The sequence below is a fragment of the Aspergillus aculeatinus genome, assembly GCF_003184765.1.
Source record: "Aspergillus aculeatinus CBS 121060 unplaced genomic scaffold BO66scaffold_13, whole genome shotgun sequence".
NCBI classification, from domain to species: Eukaryota; Fungi; Ascomycota; class Eurotiomycetes; order Eurotiales; family Aspergillaceae; genus Aspergillus; species Aspergillus aculeatinus.
Genome location: NW_020291482.1, coordinates 479,824 through 499,365, shown reverse-complemented (window position 1 = coordinate 499,365; position 19,542 = coordinate 479,824). Strand labels below are relative to the sequence as shown.

The 19,542-nt window shown below is 53.6% G+C and overlaps 7 protein-coding genes across 7 annotated transcripts; 4 read left to right on the top strand and 3 right to left on the bottom strand.

The window, feature by feature from the left end:
• Nucleotides 1-285: 285 nt before the first annotated feature.
• Nucleotides 286-2,330, top strand: BO66DRAFT_419126 (gamma-glutamyltransferase family protein; the record flags this gene model as incomplete). The annotated part of the gene is made up of 3 exons (XM_025649791.1): nucleotides 286-454; nucleotides 591-940; nucleotides 1,044-2,330. The coding sequence occupies 3 exons, from the start codon at nucleotides 286-288 to the stop codon at nucleotides 2,328-2,330; spliced, it is 1,806 nt and encodes a 601-aa protein (XP_025506034.1).
• Nucleotides 2,331-6,009: 3,679 nt separating this feature from the next.
• Nucleotides 6,010-7,171, bottom strand: BO66DRAFT_427443 (PE repeat family protein; the record flags this gene model as incomplete). Its single annotated transcript, XM_025650350.1, has 5 exons — nucleotides 6,010-6,161; nucleotides 6,231-6,335; nucleotides 6,387-6,677; nucleotides 6,759-6,969; nucleotides 7,004-7,171. Coding segments are annotated over 5 exons (927 nt in total), but the record flags the coding sequence as incomplete, so codon positions are not given.
• Nucleotides 7,172-11,368: 4,197 nt separating this feature from the next.
• On the bottom strand, nucleotides 11,369-13,517 carry BO66DRAFT_39920 (MFS transporter). Its single transcript, XM_025648671.1, has 3 exons — nucleotides 12,869-13,517; nucleotides 11,800-12,806; nucleotides 11,369-11,702 (listed from the first exon to the last, which is right to left on the bottom strand). The coding sequence occupies exons 1-3, from the start codon at nucleotides 13,248-13,250 to the stop codon at nucleotides 11,406-11,408; spliced, it is 1,686 nt and encodes a 561-aa protein (XP_025506032.1). The 5' UTR covers nucleotides 13,251-13,517; the 3' UTR covers nucleotides 11,369-11,405.
• A 129-nt stretch (nucleotides 13,518-13,646) lies between these two features.
• BO66DRAFT_39788 (uncharacterized protein) lies at nucleotides 13,647-14,543 on the top strand. Its single transcript, XM_025648624.1, has 2 exons — nucleotides 13,647-13,958; nucleotides 14,014-14,543. The coding sequence occupies exons 1-2, from the start codon at nucleotides 13,786-13,788 to the stop codon at nucleotides 14,321-14,323; spliced, it is 483 nt and encodes a 160-aa protein (XP_025506031.1). The 5' UTR covers nucleotides 13,647-13,785; the 3' UTR covers nucleotides 14,324-14,543.
• On the top strand, nucleotides 14,276-15,968 carry BO66DRAFT_390324 (putative thiol methyltransferase). The gene is made up of 2 exons (XM_025646978.1): nucleotides 14,276-15,255; nucleotides 15,342-15,968. The coding sequence occupies exons 1-2, from the start codon at nucleotides 14,764-14,766 to the stop codon at nucleotides 15,696-15,698; spliced, it is 849 nt and encodes a 282-aa protein (XP_025506030.1). The 5' UTR covers nucleotides 14,276-14,763; the 3' UTR covers nucleotides 15,699-15,968.
• On the bottom strand, nucleotides 15,838-16,881 carry BO66DRAFT_318017 (deubiquitinase OTU2; the record flags this gene model as incomplete). Its single annotated transcript, XM_025643585.1, has 1 exon — nucleotides 15,838-16,881. One exon carries the CDS (start codon nucleotides 16,879-16,881, stop codon nucleotides 15,838-15,840), a length of 1,044 nt encoding a protein of 347 aa, XP_025506029.1.
• Nucleotides 16,882-17,456: 575 nt separating this feature from the next.
• Nucleotides 17,457-18,855, top strand: BO66DRAFT_390322 (short chain dehydrogenase/reductase family). The gene is made up of 4 exons (XM_025646977.1): nucleotides 17,457-17,593; nucleotides 17,677-17,911; nucleotides 18,010-18,313; nucleotides 18,382-18,855. Exons 1-4 carry the CDS (start codon nucleotides 17,564-17,566, stop codon nucleotides 18,599-18,601), a joined length of 789 nt encoding a protein of 262 aa, XP_025506028.1. The 5' UTR covers nucleotides 17,457-17,563; the 3' UTR covers nucleotides 18,602-18,855.
• The last annotated feature ends 687 nt before the right edge of the window (nucleotides 18,856-19,542 follow it).

Genomic DNA, 19,542 nt, shown 5'->3' with positions numbered 1-19,542 from the left:
TCGCCCTCCGGCAACAGTTGGAGATTCCCCCTCACTCAGTAGTGGGGTAACTTTAGTTATCGTCGTCGTCGCGCTCTCTTCTTATCCTCGGCCGGCCCAATCTACCAATAGCCCTTCAACCAATATTGGAGTCATATCGCTTCCGCTAGCTTCTCCATTCTTCCTTTCCTCCGTATAACTTCGCTTGTTTCCCTCGCCTGCCTCTCCAAAGCCGACTGCCGCCCTTCCTCTCCCCGCCCTCCCCCCCCGCTCCCTCAATTGAATCAACAATCCCCCGCCTCCACAATGCCACTCAATTCTAAAGCCATCTATTCTCGTCTCAACGCCGACTTTGCCCCTTTTGCCAGTCGACGAAGTACTGTACATAGTACCAAAGGCATCGTGACTTGCACGCAACCTCTAGCTGCAGCTGCAGGTCAGAAAATCCTCAGCAATGGCGGCAACGCTGCTGTATGTCCTCGTCATCGCAAACTCTAACAGACATGCCCCTGCTAATCCTCTAGACAGGACGCCGCAATAGCCGTAGGTCAGTTATTGAATGTCGATGACCTCGTTCTCAAGCGGTTACTAACACAGTCAACTGGTCACAGCCGCTGCATTGAACATAACTGAACCCTCTTCCACGGGCATCGGAGGTGACATGTTCTGCCTCTACTACGATGCCAAGACAAAGAAGGTGCATTCCATCAACGGCTCCGGCAGATATCCTGGGAGCGCGACGTTGGAAAAGGTGCGAGAGGATCTCAAGCTAGGTCCCGGCGAGTCGGGAAAAATTCCCATGGATAGTGTCCTTGCAGCCACAACTCCTGGAGCTGCTGCAGGGTGGGTGGACACATTCGAGAGGTTCGGAAGTGGGAGGTTGACTTTGGAGGATGTTTTGCGTCCCGCAATTGAACTGGGAGAAGAGGGCTTTCCTGTGTCTGAATTGGCCTCATATTTCGTAAGTCACTCCATATTTGGCAATCTCGGCTTCGAGAGACGTTCTGAGATACGCTCAACCCGCTCTCTGGTCTAGCACCGATGGGACTAACCGCTCCAAATAGTGGCATGAAAGCGAGCACTTAATTCGCGCTGCCTCTCCCAACTTTAGAGAGATGCTCAAATCCGACCCCACGGCTAAAGACGGCTGCCGTAGCCCTCTGCCCGGTGAGATCTTGCGCAACCCAACCCTCGCACAAACATTCCGCTCCCTAGCTGCTCACGGCAAGAAGGGCTTCTACGAGGGTCGCATTGCCGCAGAGATCGTCAAAGTCGTCCAGGACCTGGGAGGCTACATGACACTAGACGACCTGAAGTACCACGCCGAGGTTGGAAGCCAAGAGACAAAAGCCATCTCCCTCAAATTCACGGGACAGGGTATCGTCTCCAAGCAGACTGACGGCACCACCGACGAAACCAATGAGGGCGTCGAGATCTGGGAGCACCCACCGAACGGCCAGGGCATAGTCGCTCTCATGGCCCTGGGCATTCTCGAGGAGCTCGAACGTACCGGCAAGATCCCCATCTTCAGTGAAGCCCAACACAACTCGGCCGAGTACCTTCACGCGCTCATCGAGTCCCTCCGGATCGCCTTCGCCGACGCCTCCTGGTGGGTCACCGACCCGGACACCAACAAGATCCCTTCGCAGGACCTCATATCCAAGGCCTATCTCGCCGAGCGGGCCAAATTGTTCAATCCGGACCGGGCCTCCGACATCATCGACCACGGAAGCCCGGCCCACAACCACTGCGACACGGTCTACTTCTCTGTCACCGACAGCGAGGGCAACGGCATCTCCTTCATCAACAGCAACTACGGCGGCTTCGGCACCTGCATCATCCCCCAGGGCTGCGGGTTCACTCTCCAGAACCGCGGGGCCAACTTCTCGCTCAACCCCGACCACCCGAACGTCCTGGCTCCGCGTAAGCGGTCCTACCACACCATCATCCCGGCTATGGTCACGAACGTCTCGGACGGATCGCTGCATTCCGTGTACGGCGTGATGGGCGGGTTCATGCAGCCGCAGGGCCACGTGCAGGTGCTGCTCAACATGCTCGCCTTCGGCTATCACCCCCAGGCGGCGCTGGATTCCCCGCGCATCTGTATCGCGGCGGGCGAGCACATTCCCGGCAAGAGCGTCGACCGCGCGGTCTACGTGGAGGAGGGCATCTCCGAGGCGGCGATCGAGGGCTTGAGGCGTCTAGGCCACGAGGTGAAGGTCTTGGCCGGCTGGAAGAGGGGCATGTTTGGTCGGGGCCAGATCATCCGGTGCCATTATGATGAAGGAAAGCTGATCTACAGTGGTGGAAGTGATCTCAGGGGGGATGGGCTGGCGATTCCGATCTTGTAGTCGCGTATGTACATCCAGGGGGTTCAAGGTGTATCACTGTACATCTATAACTACAGTTCGTTACGAGTCTCAACCTCAGTGTAAATTGAAACGATCTCAAAGGATAAATGTTGCTTTTTTGGTAGAAAAAAGAAAAGACATTTACAAGGCAACCTGTCTTAACAAAAAGACGAGGAACAGAAAGTGGAAAGTAGAAGTATCGAGATACAATCGGAGTAAATGAAACCCGAAAAGGGGGGAGCTCGCTTATACAAGAGACACGAAGATGAAAAACAGTCAACCACAAAAAGTCACGATGCCCCCGTTCCCAAATGCTGTACCTATAAATGCAGGCTCAAAATGTATGAATCCCAAAAGAAAACAATCAAATATGGGGGAGGAAGTTACAAGAAAGTAATGTATAGATGCATGGGTTAAACATATGAGAGGGTTGGTGATCATCGTGGAATATGAACTCGATGGAGGAAGGGGAGGAGGGAGGGGGGAGGGGAAGAGAGCAATGCACTCAGTGTGCAGCGATGGCGGCTTTGAAGAAGCCTTTCATCTTCGAAGCCCCGCTCGGAGGAGGCGTGGGGTCCCGGCGGTGTCTGTGATGGCGATGGCGAGACGACTCGGTGCTATCGCGCTGCTCGCCGCGATGATGACGCCGCTCGGTTTCTTCTTTCGCTGGGGGTGCCGCTGCCGCCGCCGCCGCCGCCGCCTCGGTCTGTTCGGCCAGCTTGCGAGCCCGGCGAGCCTCGCGGCGAGCACGGTCCTCTTCGTCGTCGCGGCGGGAGGACTCGGTGGAGCGCTCACTCGTGCTCCTACCTTCCTGCGAGGATCGATGACTGTGGGAATGAGTGGTTGAGGGGCGTCGCGAGCGGTCGTAAACATTGGCGGTCGCTTTGGCAGCGTTGACCATCAGAGGCGGTCGGTTGTCGGAGCCATCGGCCATGTATTTGAGGAAGAAGCGAGGCTTCGTGGTCGTGGATTCTGGGATGACGCGAGAGGAGGAGGAGCTGCTCTTGCGATCGCCCTCGTAGCTCTCAGAGTGGTTTGAGCTGCGGTGTCGCGGTCGGCTTGAGCTGCTGTCTTGCTCGCTCTTACGACGCTCCATTCTTTCCGATCGCTCAGACCGCTCGTGACGCTCGACTCTCTCAGCCCTCAAAGCCCGTTCGCGCTCCGCTTGCTCCTGTCGCTGTGCTCGTTCCGCTCTCTCGTGCCTTTCAGCTCGCTCAGCTCGCTCAATTCTCTCCCTCTCGGCCCGTTCCGTCCGTTCAGGCCGCTCAGTACGTACAGTTCGCTCATGTCGTTCATGTCGTTCAACGCGCTCAGATCTCTCAGGCCGTTCAGCCCGTTCTCGTTCAGCGCGTCTTGCACGCTCGCGTTCATGGGCACGGCGCTCTTTTTCGGCCCTCTCGGCCCTCTCGGCCAAGGCTGCCTTCTGTTTGGCCTTTTCTTCATGCTGTCGTCGGGCTTCCTTCATGGATTCCGCCCATCGACCAGTAAGACCGCTACCGCGTTGACTGTTCTGCCGCTGCATTGATCGATGTCCTTCGGATGAGCTCTTGGAGCGGTCTCGGTCTCGATCCCGCTCCAAATCGGGAGACCTCTTCTTCTTCCTTCGTGAACTGTGGGCGGCCGCTGCCGCACCGGCTGCAGCCAAGGCTTCGTCATCGTGTTCGGCAGAGTCGATATCCTCCGACACATCCGTAGCCAGGGCCTCTTCGGGAACCCCTCTGTCGACACTTGGCTCTTCTGCGGTAGGCTCATATGCAGCAGGCTCTTCAGCAGGAGTAGGTACTTCGGCTGGAGAACGCTCAAGAAGCTCAGGCTCAGAGGGAGAACGTTCGACCAAATCGGGTTCCGCAGGAGCACGTTCTTCGATAAATGCAGATTCTTCAGCGGGCGCAAGTGCAGGCTCTTCGACAGGCGCAACTTCTTCCGCCGCCGGCTCTTCGGCAGGAGCAGGTTCCTCAGGAGCAGGTTCCTCAGGAGCGGAATCTTCTGTAGGCGCTGGCTCCTCAGATACATGTTCTGCAGGACTGACCTCGACAATGACAGGCTCCTCAACAGGTGCGGGCTCCTCTACGGCGGTAGGCTCTTCGACATGCTCTTCAACGGGAGTAGCATCTTCGAGAGCAGGCTCCTCGGGAGTGGCGGGCTCGTCGGCGGGAATAGATCTCTCTAAAGCGGGCTCTTCACTAGCCGCAGGTTCCTCAGTGACGGTTTCTGCTGCAGGCTCTTCAGCAGCTTCCTCGATAACGGCCTCCTCGACAACTTCCTCAACCACGACCTCTTCAGCCTCGACCTCTTCAGCCTCGACCTCTTCAGCTTCGACCTCTTCAGCCTCGACTTCTTCAGCGACAGCTTCTTCAACGACGATCGGTTCATCCGCAGATGCAGGTTCTTCCGGTGCGGGCTCCTCGGCAGCAGGGGTTTCTTCGGCGGCGGGGGCTTCTTCAACGGCGGGAGCTTCTTCAGCGACAATCTCCTTGGCGACAGCTTCAGCAGCAGCTGGTTCCTCAGCAGCGGGGGCCTCCTCAGCAGCGGGGGCTTCCTCAGCAGCGGGGGCTTCCTCAGCAGCGGGGGCCTTCTCAGCAGCGGGGGCTTCCTCAGCAGCGGGGGCTTCCTCAGCAGCGGGGGCTTCCTCAGCAGCGGGGGCTTCCTCAGCAGCGGGGGCTTCCTCAGCAGCGGGGGCCTCCTCAGCAGCGGGGGCCTCCTCAGCAGCGGGGGCCTCCTCAGCAGCGGGGGCTTCCTCGGCGGCTGGTTCTTCAGCGACAACCTCCTTAGCAATAGCTTCTTCGGCAGGAGTTTCTTCTGGAACAGCAGTCGGTTCTTCAGCCGCAGCCGGTTCCTCAGCAGTTGGGGCTTCTTCAGCAGCAGGAGTCTCAGCAGCGGGCTCGTCAGCTGGAGCAGATTCTTCTACAATAGCCTTATCTTCGACGGGTGCCGTTTCTTCGGCAGCCACGTCATCGGCTGTTGCAGGCTCCTCAACAGCAGGCTCCTCTTTCGACGCAGCTTCACCTGCAGGGTCTTCCGTAGGTGCAGCTTCGGCCGCCGCCTCTGCCTCCGCGGGTGTTTCCTCGGCCGGCTTTTCGTCCGTGGATTCTTCGACTGCCGCTTCCGTCACTTCTGTAGACTCTCCTGGCGTAGCTGGTGCTTCATCCTGAGCATCTTTTGTTGCATCAGCAGCAGGTTCATCGGCCGCGGTCTCTGCGGCAGGTGCCTCGGCCTCGGCAATGTCTTCGCCTGTACCCTTTTCCTCAACAACTTCTCCTGAAGCAGCTTCTTCGGGCGCATCAGTGGGAGCTGGAGGGCTGGGGTCTGCCTCTACCTCTGCCTCTGCCACAGGTTCTTGGGTTGCTGCAGGTGACTCAGTCTCTTCTGGAGTGGGACCTGCTTCTTCGGGCGCTTCAACTGGTGCAGATTCTTCTGCCTTTGTAGCGTCCCCCTCAGGTTCGTCGGCAGCTGCGTCTGCTGTGACCTCCTCTTTTGTCTCTGCTGGCGCTCCTTCCCCTGCCTGCTCTGCGGCCTCTAGCGCTTCTTCCTTGACGGGCTCGGCCTTTGCCTCCTCCGCAGCCTCCCCTACAACGGCCTCAGTGGTTGAAGGCTCGGCACCGTCAGCCGCAGGCGCTTCCGCGTCTCCCTCAGCTGCAGCAGGGGCAGCTGGTGCCTCCACGTCAGCAGGAGCTTCTGGCTGAGCCTCGGCCTCCTTCGGTTCCTCCTCCGAATTGGCTTCTGTGGCTGAGGTGTCATTAATTGCATCACTATTGTCATTCGCACCTGCAGTGTCGTCACCGGGAATATCAGCATTCGTATCGGGCGGGACCTCTTCTGTCGATGGGCCGTCTATATAGGGGTCAGTTGTCGCGTCGAAGTCAACAATGTCAATGTTCAGATCAATGAGGTGTTCTGTACCGACTGCTGGTGTCTCTTCTTCCGCTGTGGTAGCTTCAACCGCCTGCTTTTCGGCTTCGACTTTGTCTTCTTCGGCGGAGGGGTCGCAGGCCGGAAAGTCTTCCTCTAGGTGTAATGTTAGCTGACTTAGTGAACTGATCTTCTTTGTAGGCATACCAGTGCTGGGGGGAGGCTCAGTAGTCTCCTCCGCTGGTGCCGGTGGACTGTCGGCTGCGTCGGGGGCGGCGGGCTCTGGCTCTACGTCTTCGGGTGCGTCCTCTTTGGGTGCGTCATCGGCTGGTGTGGCGTCTTCACCTGCTGGTGTGCTATCGTCCGCGTCCGTTGCGGGTGCATCTGGCGCGGGAGCAGGTGTCTCGCTGTCCTCTTTGGGTGCCGCACCGGTGTCGTCGACAGCATCAGCAGCGATTTCAGCGGGCTCGGAAGGTGGTGTGCTTGTCTCAGACGTTTCTGTATGGATACTTAGTAAAACAAGAATGCAATTGATGGGACATGATAGAGACGGTGAGGCAGAGGTAGGCCAATACATACCTCCAGAATCGGGTAACGATAAACCATCAGCTGAGGTGCTATCAGATCCTTCTTCCTGGGGAGCACTGTCGGAAGGTTGGCCATCGACGGGTTTGTTGTTCTCCTGGTCCTTAGCCGGGGTCAGACCATCATCGGACGAGGTAGCAGCAACAGAATAATAATGAAATTGCATGGTTTGACGGTCGAAGGTCTGGTAATGACGCTCGAGTGTCTGATGGTACTCAAATTTGGGAAGCTCAGCATACTGGATCGATGATTGCTCCATTCCCAATCACTTCGGCCACCGTCTCCGGGGCGGGTTCAGCTAGGGAAGAAGCTTGCTCGTTGGAATTTGGATTGTCGTTTATCGGTAGTCGGTTCTTGTTGTTGTTGTTGTTCTTCTTTTTGTTGTTGGTATTCTTCTTCTTACCCATTGCATCGGATCAGTGGCGAGTGTTACTGAGCTATGTTAGACTCCAGCTGACTTTGTGAGGGAGGGAGAGGGGGTATAAATTTTCATTGAAGAACTATGACATACTCCCGTCGGGTTCTAGATAGGGCGAAAATGGACAAGGGGGGAAGAGACGAATGAACGAAGCACCAAAAATAGGGGCAATGCAAGAAGCACAGGATGTGAAACGGAGGGGGAGAATATGTAAAATGTCAGGTCAAAGGCTCAAAAGCAAACTCTGTTGAATTAGGTTAGAGGGCCTGGAAAGGGCGAGTTGAGTGACCAAAGTGACAAAGGCCCGAATGTACCGGTACGCCAACGAGATGAGGGCTTCATTCTGGATTCAATGCGAGGCAACGTATCGTAGCGAATCCACTTCCCGGTGGTATAGAACATTGTTGAGCAATACTTTTCGGGCTTGGGGCTGGGGACGTCATGAACGAACTGCCCAACGGCATCTCTTCTGATTGGACCACGTCTCACGGGCCCAATGGCCCTGGCGGACGGGGACATCGACAGAGGGTCTTTTTCCGGAAGCATCACTGGGGCAGGGGGGGGGGGAGAAAGCCGGAGGGCTGCCATCTGCAAAGGTCGCAGTAGTGGTGGCGGGGAGTGGGTGCGCCGTGCAGTCCAGATAGAATGCAGGCTGGACAGTCGGGAGATGGGAGATGGGTGGTGCTTCGTTGAGAGAGTCCTTAGCGTGGTGGGGGTGGTGCCACAGCTCCATCGGGACCCTCTGATTGTTGTTGTTCCCGAGCCTGGTTAACTCTTTACCTTTTCGTTTTCCTTGATTCTTTTTGCCTTGTCTTTGCTCTCTCACCCGCTTAGTTGATGATCATTTGAGGTCGATCATCAAAGCAGAGCTGCAAGTTGATGCAGTTGGAAGGGAGTTTCTCCGTGCGGAGAAGGGAAAAACAAAGCATAGGGTCAAACCGGCAGCTTTAGTTCAGGATGCAGGGTGAACACGGATTGATGCCAGGTTAAGTGATATGACCAGCCAATGAAGGCGACATAAAGTCGTTGCAGGCAAGCAATCGAGGGCGAAGAATAGCTGAAGACGTGAATGACTCCGGTCACTCGGAAATTGATTGACTGCGACCACTGCCAATATCGACCTTCGTACTGGCATTAGCATTAGCGCCTGTGGAAGCAGTTGTGAATTCCTGCCCAACAATTGCGTGGACAGGGCAATAGATTGGATGCATTTCTTTGTGTGGAGAGGGGGGTCTTTAGAGACTGGGCCCCATGTCAATTCGAGGCGACATGGGATAGGGAGTTTGTGTGTACTGTAACTGGGGGTGGTGAAGTGGGTGCATGCGATATGGCCGGGCCCATTCCCTGATCAGTGCACTCTGTACGGAGTACTGTACACAGAGTATCTCCCGGTATACTTGGGCCATCTGACGAGGGCGATCGATCATGAGCAGAACACATCACGGTCATCATCTGAGATCATCATCGAGATTTCAGCTGTGAGGGATCTGTTGGGAGACAATGAGTGAAGGCCACATTGCACTGTGCTCTCTGGTACCTGATAGAGGCACGGCCAACACCTCAGGGGAGGCGATTGTTGTGGCAGCTGTGAAAGAAGGGGAGAGAAGAGGAAGATCCGTTTGAATGCGAATCCCCACCGGCCAAGTCAGCAGTACTCCAGTACCTACTAAGTTGCGAGTAGTTACTGCACCCGCCCGCAGATCCCGAGTCACTGGACTGCCTGACCAGCCTGGAGGAATAGCGGGCTTGCCTGTTTAGGCTCAGTGCCTGGCCTCGGCCTCAGGCTGTTCAATTCCACTGCATCTTTCCATCTTTCCATCCTTCTTGCTACACAACCACACCTCCAGGGCACCGCATCAAATGACACGGACCAGGGGTTCGATATTCCCTTTTCTTTTTCCAGCTGACAATTATTCTCCGAATTCTGCAGCATTCTGGCACCCATTGATCCGAGAAATATCCATCCCACGAGCAGGAACGGAAAAATAATGCTCTAGGACTGCCAGACCGTCGTCGCACCCGCAGCGAAGTGAGGCGCGCCGGTCTGCTGTTTTGGCAGCCTGTGAGTGGCCGCCATAGCATCCACCACCACCACTAATCTTCGCCCTCTCCCCCCCCCCCCCGGGGACCCATTGGAATTATTGAGGAGACAGACAACCTCAAAGATTGATTATCTATGCTGAAGATGGAGCAAAGAGAAAACTCGCTAACTAAGCTAGCCTCAATCCAAGTTCGCTCTCGAAAAGTCCGAAACGAAACCAAATTTTCCCCGTACGTAAATCTGCGGGAACTACAGAGTATCGCTGCAGACTTCGCTGCCCACCTTGCGTTGAGCACTGAGTACTGAGTACTGAGCATTGCGTCCTCTCCATCACCAATTTGACAGCTTCTACACACAAGTCCCTGCTTAGGGCGCTTGGACGAAGCAGAAAAGAGAGGAGTATCATAGTGCATACCAAAACAATTTCCCACTCCCCCTCTTGACACGTCCTCCACGTATATCAATTCCAATCAGACAAGACTATCGGGCCTCCCGATGGGCGATGATGGACAAAATCTCAGAAGCAACGAGGAAGCGCCCCCCTTCCCTCCCCCTACTATCTAGATCTTTCTATGCATCTCATCGGAGGAGGTAAAGGAAGTCACGATCTCATTCTGCTTGCCAGCAAGCGAGAGCGGCCAACAAAAAACAATTCCCTCTCCTCCAGTCGCCAACCAGGTTTGTTCCAATTCTTTCCCCCTTCTTCTGCTGCAGTTGCGCGTGCGTCACCCAACCCACGGCCCAAAAGACTCCCTGCTGTCACACTATACCACTCATTGTGAAAGGTAAGTGTCTTCCAGATCTAATGAGGAGAATCGGCGGGTGGGAGGGAGTGGGGTGGTCAAACGAGGGAGTCGCTGCACCAAATCGTGTTGCAGGAAACGTAGTTTGTAGTATTGCCCTCTCCGTCCCTTAGAAACAAAGTGTATGATTGTCCAATAAGCCAGCCTATCCATTGAGCCGCACAGTGGTCATCCCACCACCACCACCAAGGAAGGCAAACAAAGACAAAGCAAGAGGGAGGGAGCTCAAATGCAGCGGGCCGAAGAGCCCGAGTTTTGCCTCTTTCCATAGTTACTGTGTAGTAAATCCCCAGTAATTACTACACTGTACGTACTGTACTCAGCGTGGCCAGAGTTATTGTCTCGAGATTTAATCCTTGCCGATTATGATCTGGAATTATGAGTAAGATGGCTTTTTTTTTTCCCACTGGGCAACTTATGCAAGTTGCCGCTTGGGACCCGAACAGATGATGGAAAATCAGTTCATGCTTCCAAAAGGCTTCAGTTTACATCTACTTCTCTTTTTCTCTCGGGCTTCTTGTCGACAAATCATTATTTCAACCTCGGATTTTCCGCCGCTGCTTTGTCTTCATACTTGCTGCTGTCCTACCTGAGCTTTGACCTCTTTTTTTTTTTTTTTTTTTTTTCTTTTTTTTTTTATTTTGGGCTCGCAAGGAGCAACGCAGAGCGGCTGGGGCAGACCGATATGTCCCTACCATTAACTACAGTATGTTGATGGTGAAAATAGTTTCCGAGAGGTTGGGAGTACTGGGCAATGTCTGACTGCGCTTACATCTCTACCGGTCATTCATGCAAGAAGTGTTAAAATAAGGTATCTTTTGGTCGCTGAGCTCGGAAAGGCTATTAGGCTGCTCACATGAAACATGCACTGCACTGTACATGAGGCTGTTGATGATCACCGCCTACCTCTAGCAGCCACTGGCATCACAATCGGGTTCAGCTGCATGCTTGACACCGATGACATCGACTACTTTATTGACAAGCAGGCAATACAGTATACTTACAGTCTGACAGTATATATATTTGAGTCATCTGTATGCCGTCATCACTAACTCTAAAAATAACATGACCATGCGTCGGGTATCATGAAGCTGTGCAAGTTTCCTGGAATATGCTGTGGTGCTCGGCCAAGCTGATCACCTTTTCTGTGGCGCCGAGGTTTGGGCCTAGACTCAGTTTCACGCAGGGATTCAAATCGAGAATCGAATGCATGCATTGTGATATTTACCTGGGAAAGCCTCCTTTCGACGTCAGATTCTCATGTCAGTGTGTGACAGAGTGCGCCGACAGAAACCCGAGATCTTGACTTGGATACCCAAAGCGACGCCACAGCCCTCGGTCGAGTATAAAAGATGCTCACAGCCTTCTCATATAAGATTTCATTTTCTGAGCGCGTCCATGGATTTCCTCCATCGGGGTCCGTAGATCCTCATCACAAAGAGGACAGAACTGCTCGCAAAAGCGACTAGTCCAAGGATGGTGAAAAGCCACCCATTGCCGATGGCATCTATGATCGGCGCAGTGACCACAGAGCCCACACACGAGAAGATGTTGCGCATGAAATTGTTGAGTGCAACTCCTGCAGATGACTTCTTGGGCATGAACTCGGTCAACATCGTCGTTGCCATACCGAAGATCAGCATGGAGCCGACACCGAAGAAAAAGTTCGCAATCATCTGCCCGGTACAGTCAGCGAGGCTTCAGAATGTGTAAATATAGGGACAACAAGAATTCTTCCATGGTAGTCGACAGCTTTGAGGGCTTGGAACGTACCGGTGCCAGCCAAAACACGCCCCGATCCGCACACCAGCCATACCATATCAGCCCGGCAGGGTAAAGAAAAGCCCCAAGCCAGGCGTTCTCGCGCATGCGGTCTTCAGGATGGTATATCAGCTTGCCATTTTCGTCGTATCGTTTGGCTTTCTTGGCCTCCCGTTGCATGATGCTGTCCATCCAACGGCCCCCGAAGGTACTGGCCACGACGTAACCCAGTGAGTTTGGAATATACAGCAAGCCGACGATGATTGTAGTGAAATTGTACGGGCTACCTCCGAACGTGTGTTCAACGCTAACGTTGAGTACATATAGAGAGCCGAACGTGATGCTGGCATAGTAGACCGTGAGCAGAACCGGGGGATACCGCAGATAGAGAATAATTTTCAGAGGATCCAAGAGTACCATCTTGAGATACTTGAGCCATTTGGTTGTAACGTGAATGACTTGCCGAGATGAGACACGACTCAATTGACGATCTATCGGTTCTGTTTGTTCTTCCTTGAGTTGTCCTACCTGACTAGAGACGGCCAGGGTTTCAGGAAGTGCAAGAAAGATGAGGATGACAGTGATAGCTCCCCAAACTGCCAAAAACCACAAGGTACTTCTCCACCCCCATCGCTCAGCTAGAGCCCCACCAACAATGGGAGCTATCAATGGCCCGCACAGTGGCCCCAGATAGAAGATGTTCATGGCACGCCCTCTTTCCCTTGGCTCCCAAAGATCGGCAATAGTTCCCGCGCCAACTGCCTGAACCGAGGCAGAAGCACCTCCACTCAGAAGTCGCAAGACAATGAGCATAGCGATTGAGCTAGAGATGGCACACAATGAGTTGAATATGACGAAAAGAGTGAAAGAGACAAGATATATTGTTCGTCGTCCAAGCCTTTCACTAAACGAAGACCACCACAGTGGAAAGATAGACATGCTAAGCATGTATAATGAGATTGACAGGTTCGTGACGGTAGTCGAGGTACCTAGTTCTTTTGACACCTGAGACAAGGAGGCTTTGCCCAGTGGAGGCACGGGTTAGGATGGGCTTGGTGTTAGGGGACATGAATAGACTCACGGAAGAAGATCGAGCTGCCCATGGGAGCTGCAGCCCCGGCCACTGCAACTATGAATGTGATGAACCATTTCGTCTTTCGAGGATAGACTTTGGGGTCTACCACCTCCGCCAGCAGCGTAAGCTGCCCAAAGAGCCCCCTACGCTCCAGTCGGGGTACCACAACTGGCTCCTCTTGCTCTTCGTCAGAAGTGTGAGTCGAAGAAGCACGGTCTTCCTCATCTTTACTTTCTATCACCGGAGAGCTGTCGGCTTTCTGAGGCGCAGGCTTATCGTCAATGTGTGTCTCGATGATATTTTTGGACGATACGACGTCGCGGTGAGTCTCGCTGGTAACCGCAGGGCTTTCGACCTCGTCTTTGTGAATGCTCTTGCCTGCCGCCATTACCCATAGAGATATTTAGAGCGGAAATGGGTGGTATATTGACATCCGAGCACGACTTCTCAGAGATGCGAGTAGCGATGTACGGCTTAGCGAGCAGCGAAGCTATTTATACTGGCTTGTCTGATTCTTCCCTGGATCTTAATGAAAGGCAGCAGGGCGAGAATTATGTTCTAATGCCAGGATGGAAGATAACAGAGACGAAAATGCCGAGCAAGCGAAGAGAATCACGCATGCGGCCTTCAGTGGGGATAGTGTGACTAGAACTTGAGTTGAAATGATGCCTGGCTAATATGTTGAAGCTCGCTGGCCATTGTCGAGCTGCGTAAGAGCAGGTTTTTGTCTTAAATATGCATGGCCGATAAGAAAAGACGAGAAGTAGCAAAAGGAATATTGTGCGGAAATAGTTTTGGGAACAACGGGGAAAATCCTGAAAGACTTTAGAGGAGGAGGAGGAGGAGGAGGTGTTGGTCGGTTAGTCTCTTCCAATTGTTGTGCACTCACTCCATATCTCGCATGGGTCCCAAACAGGCAGGCGATGGCCTTCGCCGTCGTCGCCCGCGTGGACCGACCCTCCTCCCTCTTCCCCCCACTTTACTTTCCTTTCTTCTTTCCAAGGGATCCATCGTTATCGATTTGCCGATTGTGTGCTTCATCACTGGGATTCCGAATGAGTCCAACAAAGTCTACAGTACGAGTATGTAAGCAACAGTGAGCTAACCATCCCCTCCATTCTGCAAATCAAGTCCTAATCTAGTAGGGCCAGGCAAGCCAAGGGCCGATGCCGTTCCATCCGAGGGCTCCAGTCGGAAGGCTTGATGAGCGGGCATTGCCGCCCTCCATCCAAACAAGAAACTTGCCGAGGTCAATGCTCACTTGACTTGGAGAGTGGGGAGCTGGTTTCTTATCCGAGTCTCTCGGTAGAACTGTGCAATACATACCTTGTAACCAGTTGCCAGTCTTGTGAGTGGTCATCATTGCTGCTCCAGGCTATGGTTGCCAGAAGAGATTCAGTTCTTCCCTTCATCATTGAGCATACGACGAACGCCATGAGGCTCTTAACTGTACTCACTTGAATCTAGGTGCAGCTCACTATAATAGAAATCTCATAGGAGTTGCTGCTCCGATGATGAGAGCAAGCTCTCGAGCAATAACAATGGTACATTGGTCAGCCTCTGGAGTTTGAGCTCGATTCCACCACGTTTGCAAGACATTTAAGCTTAAAATCATTGACAGAGACGTCTGGGGTGAGTATGCCGATTGTTCAGACTGCATCCAGCCCGGTTGACTCTTGTGGATACTGTGACTCGGATCCGCCGGCCCAAGTTGCCCCACGCCCACCAGCAGTTCGAACCGATACTTGATCGAACATCCTGCCTGCCTGTGCTTTGGAGCATGCATGCACGCAACGGGCTAATATCGTCATAAATCTAGAAGGGTGCCATTGAATCTACCACCGCCATATCTCGAAACGCCATTTTATCTTCGCACAGTCTGCGAAATCACAAGCAAGACGATGGATTCGGACAAGGCCACCATGCAACGGAAAGTCAGGGACACGTTGGCCAAGTATCAAGGGGATGACTATGTTGACGGCTGGGCTGAACTCTGGGATAAGAACGAAAATTTGCCTTGGGACAAGGGTATTCCTAATCCCGCATTGGAAGATACCCTCATTCAGCAGCGCGCGACCGTCGGAGGTCCAATTGCCACGGATGCACAGGGAGCAACCTACAGAAAGAAAGCACTGGTTCCCGGCTGTGGCAGAGGAGTGGATGTGCTTCTTCTTGCCAGCTTTGGCTACGATGCCTATGGACTGGAGTATAGCGATGCTGCAGTCAAGATCTGTGAGAGCGAGGCGGCTCAGAATGGAGACAAGTATCCGGTCCGAGATGCTGGAATAGGTCGAGGGAAGATAGCTTTCGTGCAAGGTGACTTTTTCAAGAACGACTGGTTGGAGAGTCTACAACTACCGCTTGAATGCTTTGACTTGATATACGATTATACGGTAAGCCTACTAGGCTTGATCCCTGTTTTAAGTTTCTCGTGTCTTCGTCCATGATAGCCAGAATCTGGGCTTACACGTATCTACAGTTCTTCTGCGCACTGAATCCAACGATGCGACCAAGTTGGGCTTTGCGACACACCCAGCTTCTGGCGCCTTCGCCGCGCGGCAATCTAATTTGCTTAGAGTTTCCAAGGCACAAGGACCCGACGCAGCAAGGACCCCCTTGGGGAGTCTCATCGGAGGCCTACATGGAGCATTTGAGTCACCCGGGTGAACAAATCCCGTATGACGATCAGGGCCGATGCAAGATGGATCCTCTTCGCGAGCCAAGCGAGCATGGTCTCGAGCGCGTGGCGTACTTCCAGCCTGCTCGGACACATGAAGGTGGTAAGGACAGCAACGGGGTGGTTCAAGATCGAGTCTCCATATGGCGCCATCGGTAGTGCGCTTGTGGCTGGAACTGGAGGCGGATACACATCATCATGAATCAGTCAATCCCCTGATGGATCCACCGGTCTGATTCGCTCAAATTGACTCTCGCTTCTGCTGCTTCTCTCTCTCTCTCTCTCTCTCTCTCTCTCTCTAGGACTGCTTTGATAGTGCATTGTAGTGCTCCCCAAGCCCATATGTATGTCTGTAGTATGCCAGCCAGATGACCCGTTTACTCCTCGCTTCGTCATTAAGTCCGTCAACATCACCCGGCTCTATCTTCTCGATCCTCCCGTCGCCTTGTATAACATTGATCTCGACGCCGTATGCCCTCGCCAGCGCCTGCAGTTCGAGCTGTCCACCCCACTCGGCAGTCAGCTTGATCTTCCTGGTGTACTGATCCAGGGGCTCCTCCATGAACGCCTCGAAGTCATCCTTATGTTCCGCAATGAAGTCCGCGGCCACCGCCCGGACCGCTCGGTACCCATCGTGCTTCGGGAAAGTGACCGTTTCCACCCGCGACTGGGTGGGAGCCTGGAGAACCATCCTCTTGGGATCCGGTCTGAGCCCCAGACCCATCTCGTCCAATTGACTCGCAATCGCGGAGTACAGACAATGTCCGTCCGGGTTGATCTCGATCTCCTTCAGCTGCAAGCGCTTGAACACGGCATCCATCACCTCCTTCTCGTTGCCCCGGTGGTCGGTCTGGTTCGCGGCCTCCTCCGCTGCGATCGCCGACTGGGCCGCTTGCTCCGCGGCACGACGCGCGAGACGGGCCTTTTGACGGTTCGGTTTCTTGGAGCGCGGGCCGCCGGAGGGCTGCGGGGTGTCCGCCGTGGTGGTGGCGGTGGTGCTACTGCTGTGGCTGCTTGGGGGAGTCGACGTCGTCGTCGTTGTGGTTCTGGAGGCCGAGGGATCATCTGCAGAATTGTTGACGTCGTCTTTGCTCGTCACTTCGTCACCATCATCGTCGGACCTGCTGTCGTTGAGGCTGAGGTCCTCGAGACCACCGTCCACGGGCTCGCCGCTCAACTCCGCAATCTGTGCCTGTTGTCGCTCCGTGAGCTCCCGCTGCAGGCGATCGCATTCATCGTTGATCCCTTTGCGCGTTTTCTTGGTGGCGGACTTTTTCTTCTGGGTGATCTTCGCTTGCAGGTCTTTCTGTTCCTTGCGGTGTCGGGCTTGCAGCTCCTCCATGGCTGCAGGGTTGGCTGTACTGGTTGCTGTGGTATACAAGGAGATATTAGGATGAAAAAAAAGAAAAAAAATCCCCAATTGGATATGTATTGGTTCAAATACTCCAAGGAAAATATGCAAGAAGAACGTGGATAAATGGAGGGTATAGGTCCCAAAGGTGGGCTGCTGGACTTGACTTTTGCTGGATAACAAACACGCAGGGTGGAATTGCCCCGCCACTGCAGCGCTCACTTTTTGCGGTCCTCCGTCCTTCCGGTCTAGAGATCGACGCCTCAGGCATATATATCTCTAGACCAGAGCTTACAACCTCAGGCACCAGGCATCACTGTAGGTACAAAGACTACCACGGATTCTTAAAATGATCCTTTGAGAAGTCGGTATACTTCCTCAAGATATGAGGATGTAACCCGAACCCAGAGAAACAGTGATTCACTCTCTCAACTGTGCCCTTGTTCTTTCTCAGTCCGGATTGCCTCGGCATCTTGTGCCAAGCCGCTCAGTAATCGCTCGGCCGTCGGTTAGTTTACCCCGGCATCTTCTCTCCGCATTGTATAAGGAGCTTCATCTGGCACCGCTCGCGAGTTCGACGCTTTAACGTGAACTATCTCTTCAGCAGGTACTCTACATCTATAGCTCTATCATCTATAAATAGAGACCCTGAAGACTCGAAAGTGAGCCCATCATGGACGTCCAGAAACTCTTCGATGTGAAGGTTAGTCGCATTATTACGCAAAATCTAGCGGCAGACACCCCCTTTTTCCAGTTGAGTATCATGAACGCTAAGCAAGCTATCAGGGCAAAGTGGTGCTGGTCACTGGCGGAGCCAAAGGCATTGGCCGCATGATCTCCGAGGGATATGTAGCGAACGGTGCCACCGTCTATATCTCCTCGCGCGATGCGAAGGCCTGCGAGAAGGCCGCCAGCGAGCTCAATGCGCTCGGCAAGGGCAAGGCCTATGCTATTCCCGCCAACTTTTACCAAGAGGAAGATCTCAAGAAATTGGCAGAAGAGCTGGCCAAGCGCGAGAGTAGTGAGTGCTGCGTCTTTTCATTGGGTCGCCCTCACGAGAGGGCTGGCAGTTGAAGTGGGGTGGCAAGAGTTATGAAGCGCTTACCTGATTGTTACCAGAGCTTCACATTCTCGTCAACAACTCGGGATCGAACTGGGGTGCCCCATACGATGAATACCCATCTTCCGCCTGGACACGGGTCCTCACTCTCAACCTCCACAGGGTGTTCGACCTCACCAAGCTTCTCACGCCCTTGCTCGAGAAGGCTGCTGCGCCGGGCGACCCGGCTCGGGTCATCAACATTGGCAGTATCGATGGGTTGAGGGTCCCGGCGCTGGAGACCTTTGCTTACAGCGCTAGTAAAGCTGGTTTGCATCATTTGAGCCGAGTCCTGGCTAATCATCTTGGAAGGAGGAATATCACGTATGTTGCGGCCCTCGCTGCCTGGTTGCCGATGAGAGTTGAGCTAATGTGGTCGTCTTTTCTGGCAGATCGAATACTCTGGCTTGTGGTCCTTTCCAGAGTAAAATGATGGCCGCCACCTTGGAGGCGCATCGTGAGACCATCGAGGGAAATATCCCATTGGGTCGTATCGGGAGTCCGGAAGATGTGGCAGGGGCTTGTCTGTTCCTGGGGAGCCGCGCTGGTGCCTACGTGAACGGAGCAACTATCACTGTTGACGGTGGTAGCTCTGTTGCTGCTAGGCTGTAATCAGTGCTGTCAGCGCTACGAAGCATTCGAGACATTAGCCTATGGTCATTTCAGTAATAATCATGAAGGTGAATCAAGGCTCCGACTTACCGGTGAAACTCACTCTGAGTTCGTAGTTTGCGAGCCTGTACCACCTGATGAACTAGCATGACCCATACCAGTACGGGGAGACGTGTCATTTTTGAGCATTGTAGGGAATAGTATGTGTTGAGGCGCCACATTGTTGAGGCTAATAAAACTCAACATCAGCTGACCAAGTTACTGATATGTCACTGCAGAAATTGGAGCCATAGTTACGTATCACATTGATTATCTTGATCTTCTGTATGCATGTAATCTACCGGTACTTGGTCGTAAGGCAAAGCATGTTACTCATCGGCAACATATCATATTGCCTGTCATCGGTCGGAATGTTTACGGCCAGATGTACTTCGTACATGCGTACAATGTTTCGAGAATGATTCTAGGGGTTTATCGCGACTTACGGCCGGAAGGGACGATCTCACTCCGCTCAGCTCTGCCTCCATCCTTCCATAAACAGCAATGAGCGAATGTCTCCACAATGACATTGAGATGTCTGATCCCTGAGAACAGAACCTCACGGATTACAGAATCCTGACAAAGGATAACGTCTTACTCCAACCTTCACCCAGCTTGAAAAAGTCCTGGGTAAGAGGCAGGTCGGTCCCTGGCCGGTACATAAAGTCATGGACAGCTGATAGTAAGCGCGCCGAGCACGATAGTCTAGACACTAACGACCCGAGACTCTGCAGCAGAGTTACTACCATGAATATTGGGTTGGAAACCCGGGGCCAGAACAGCTCAACTTCGGCAAGTGATACAATAATTTCTGTCCTTGGCAGATTGTGACTCTGCACGCCGGCATTGCGAATACTTTTGGGCGTTGCCGAGACCGCGTAGTCTTTCTCAACCTTATGCCG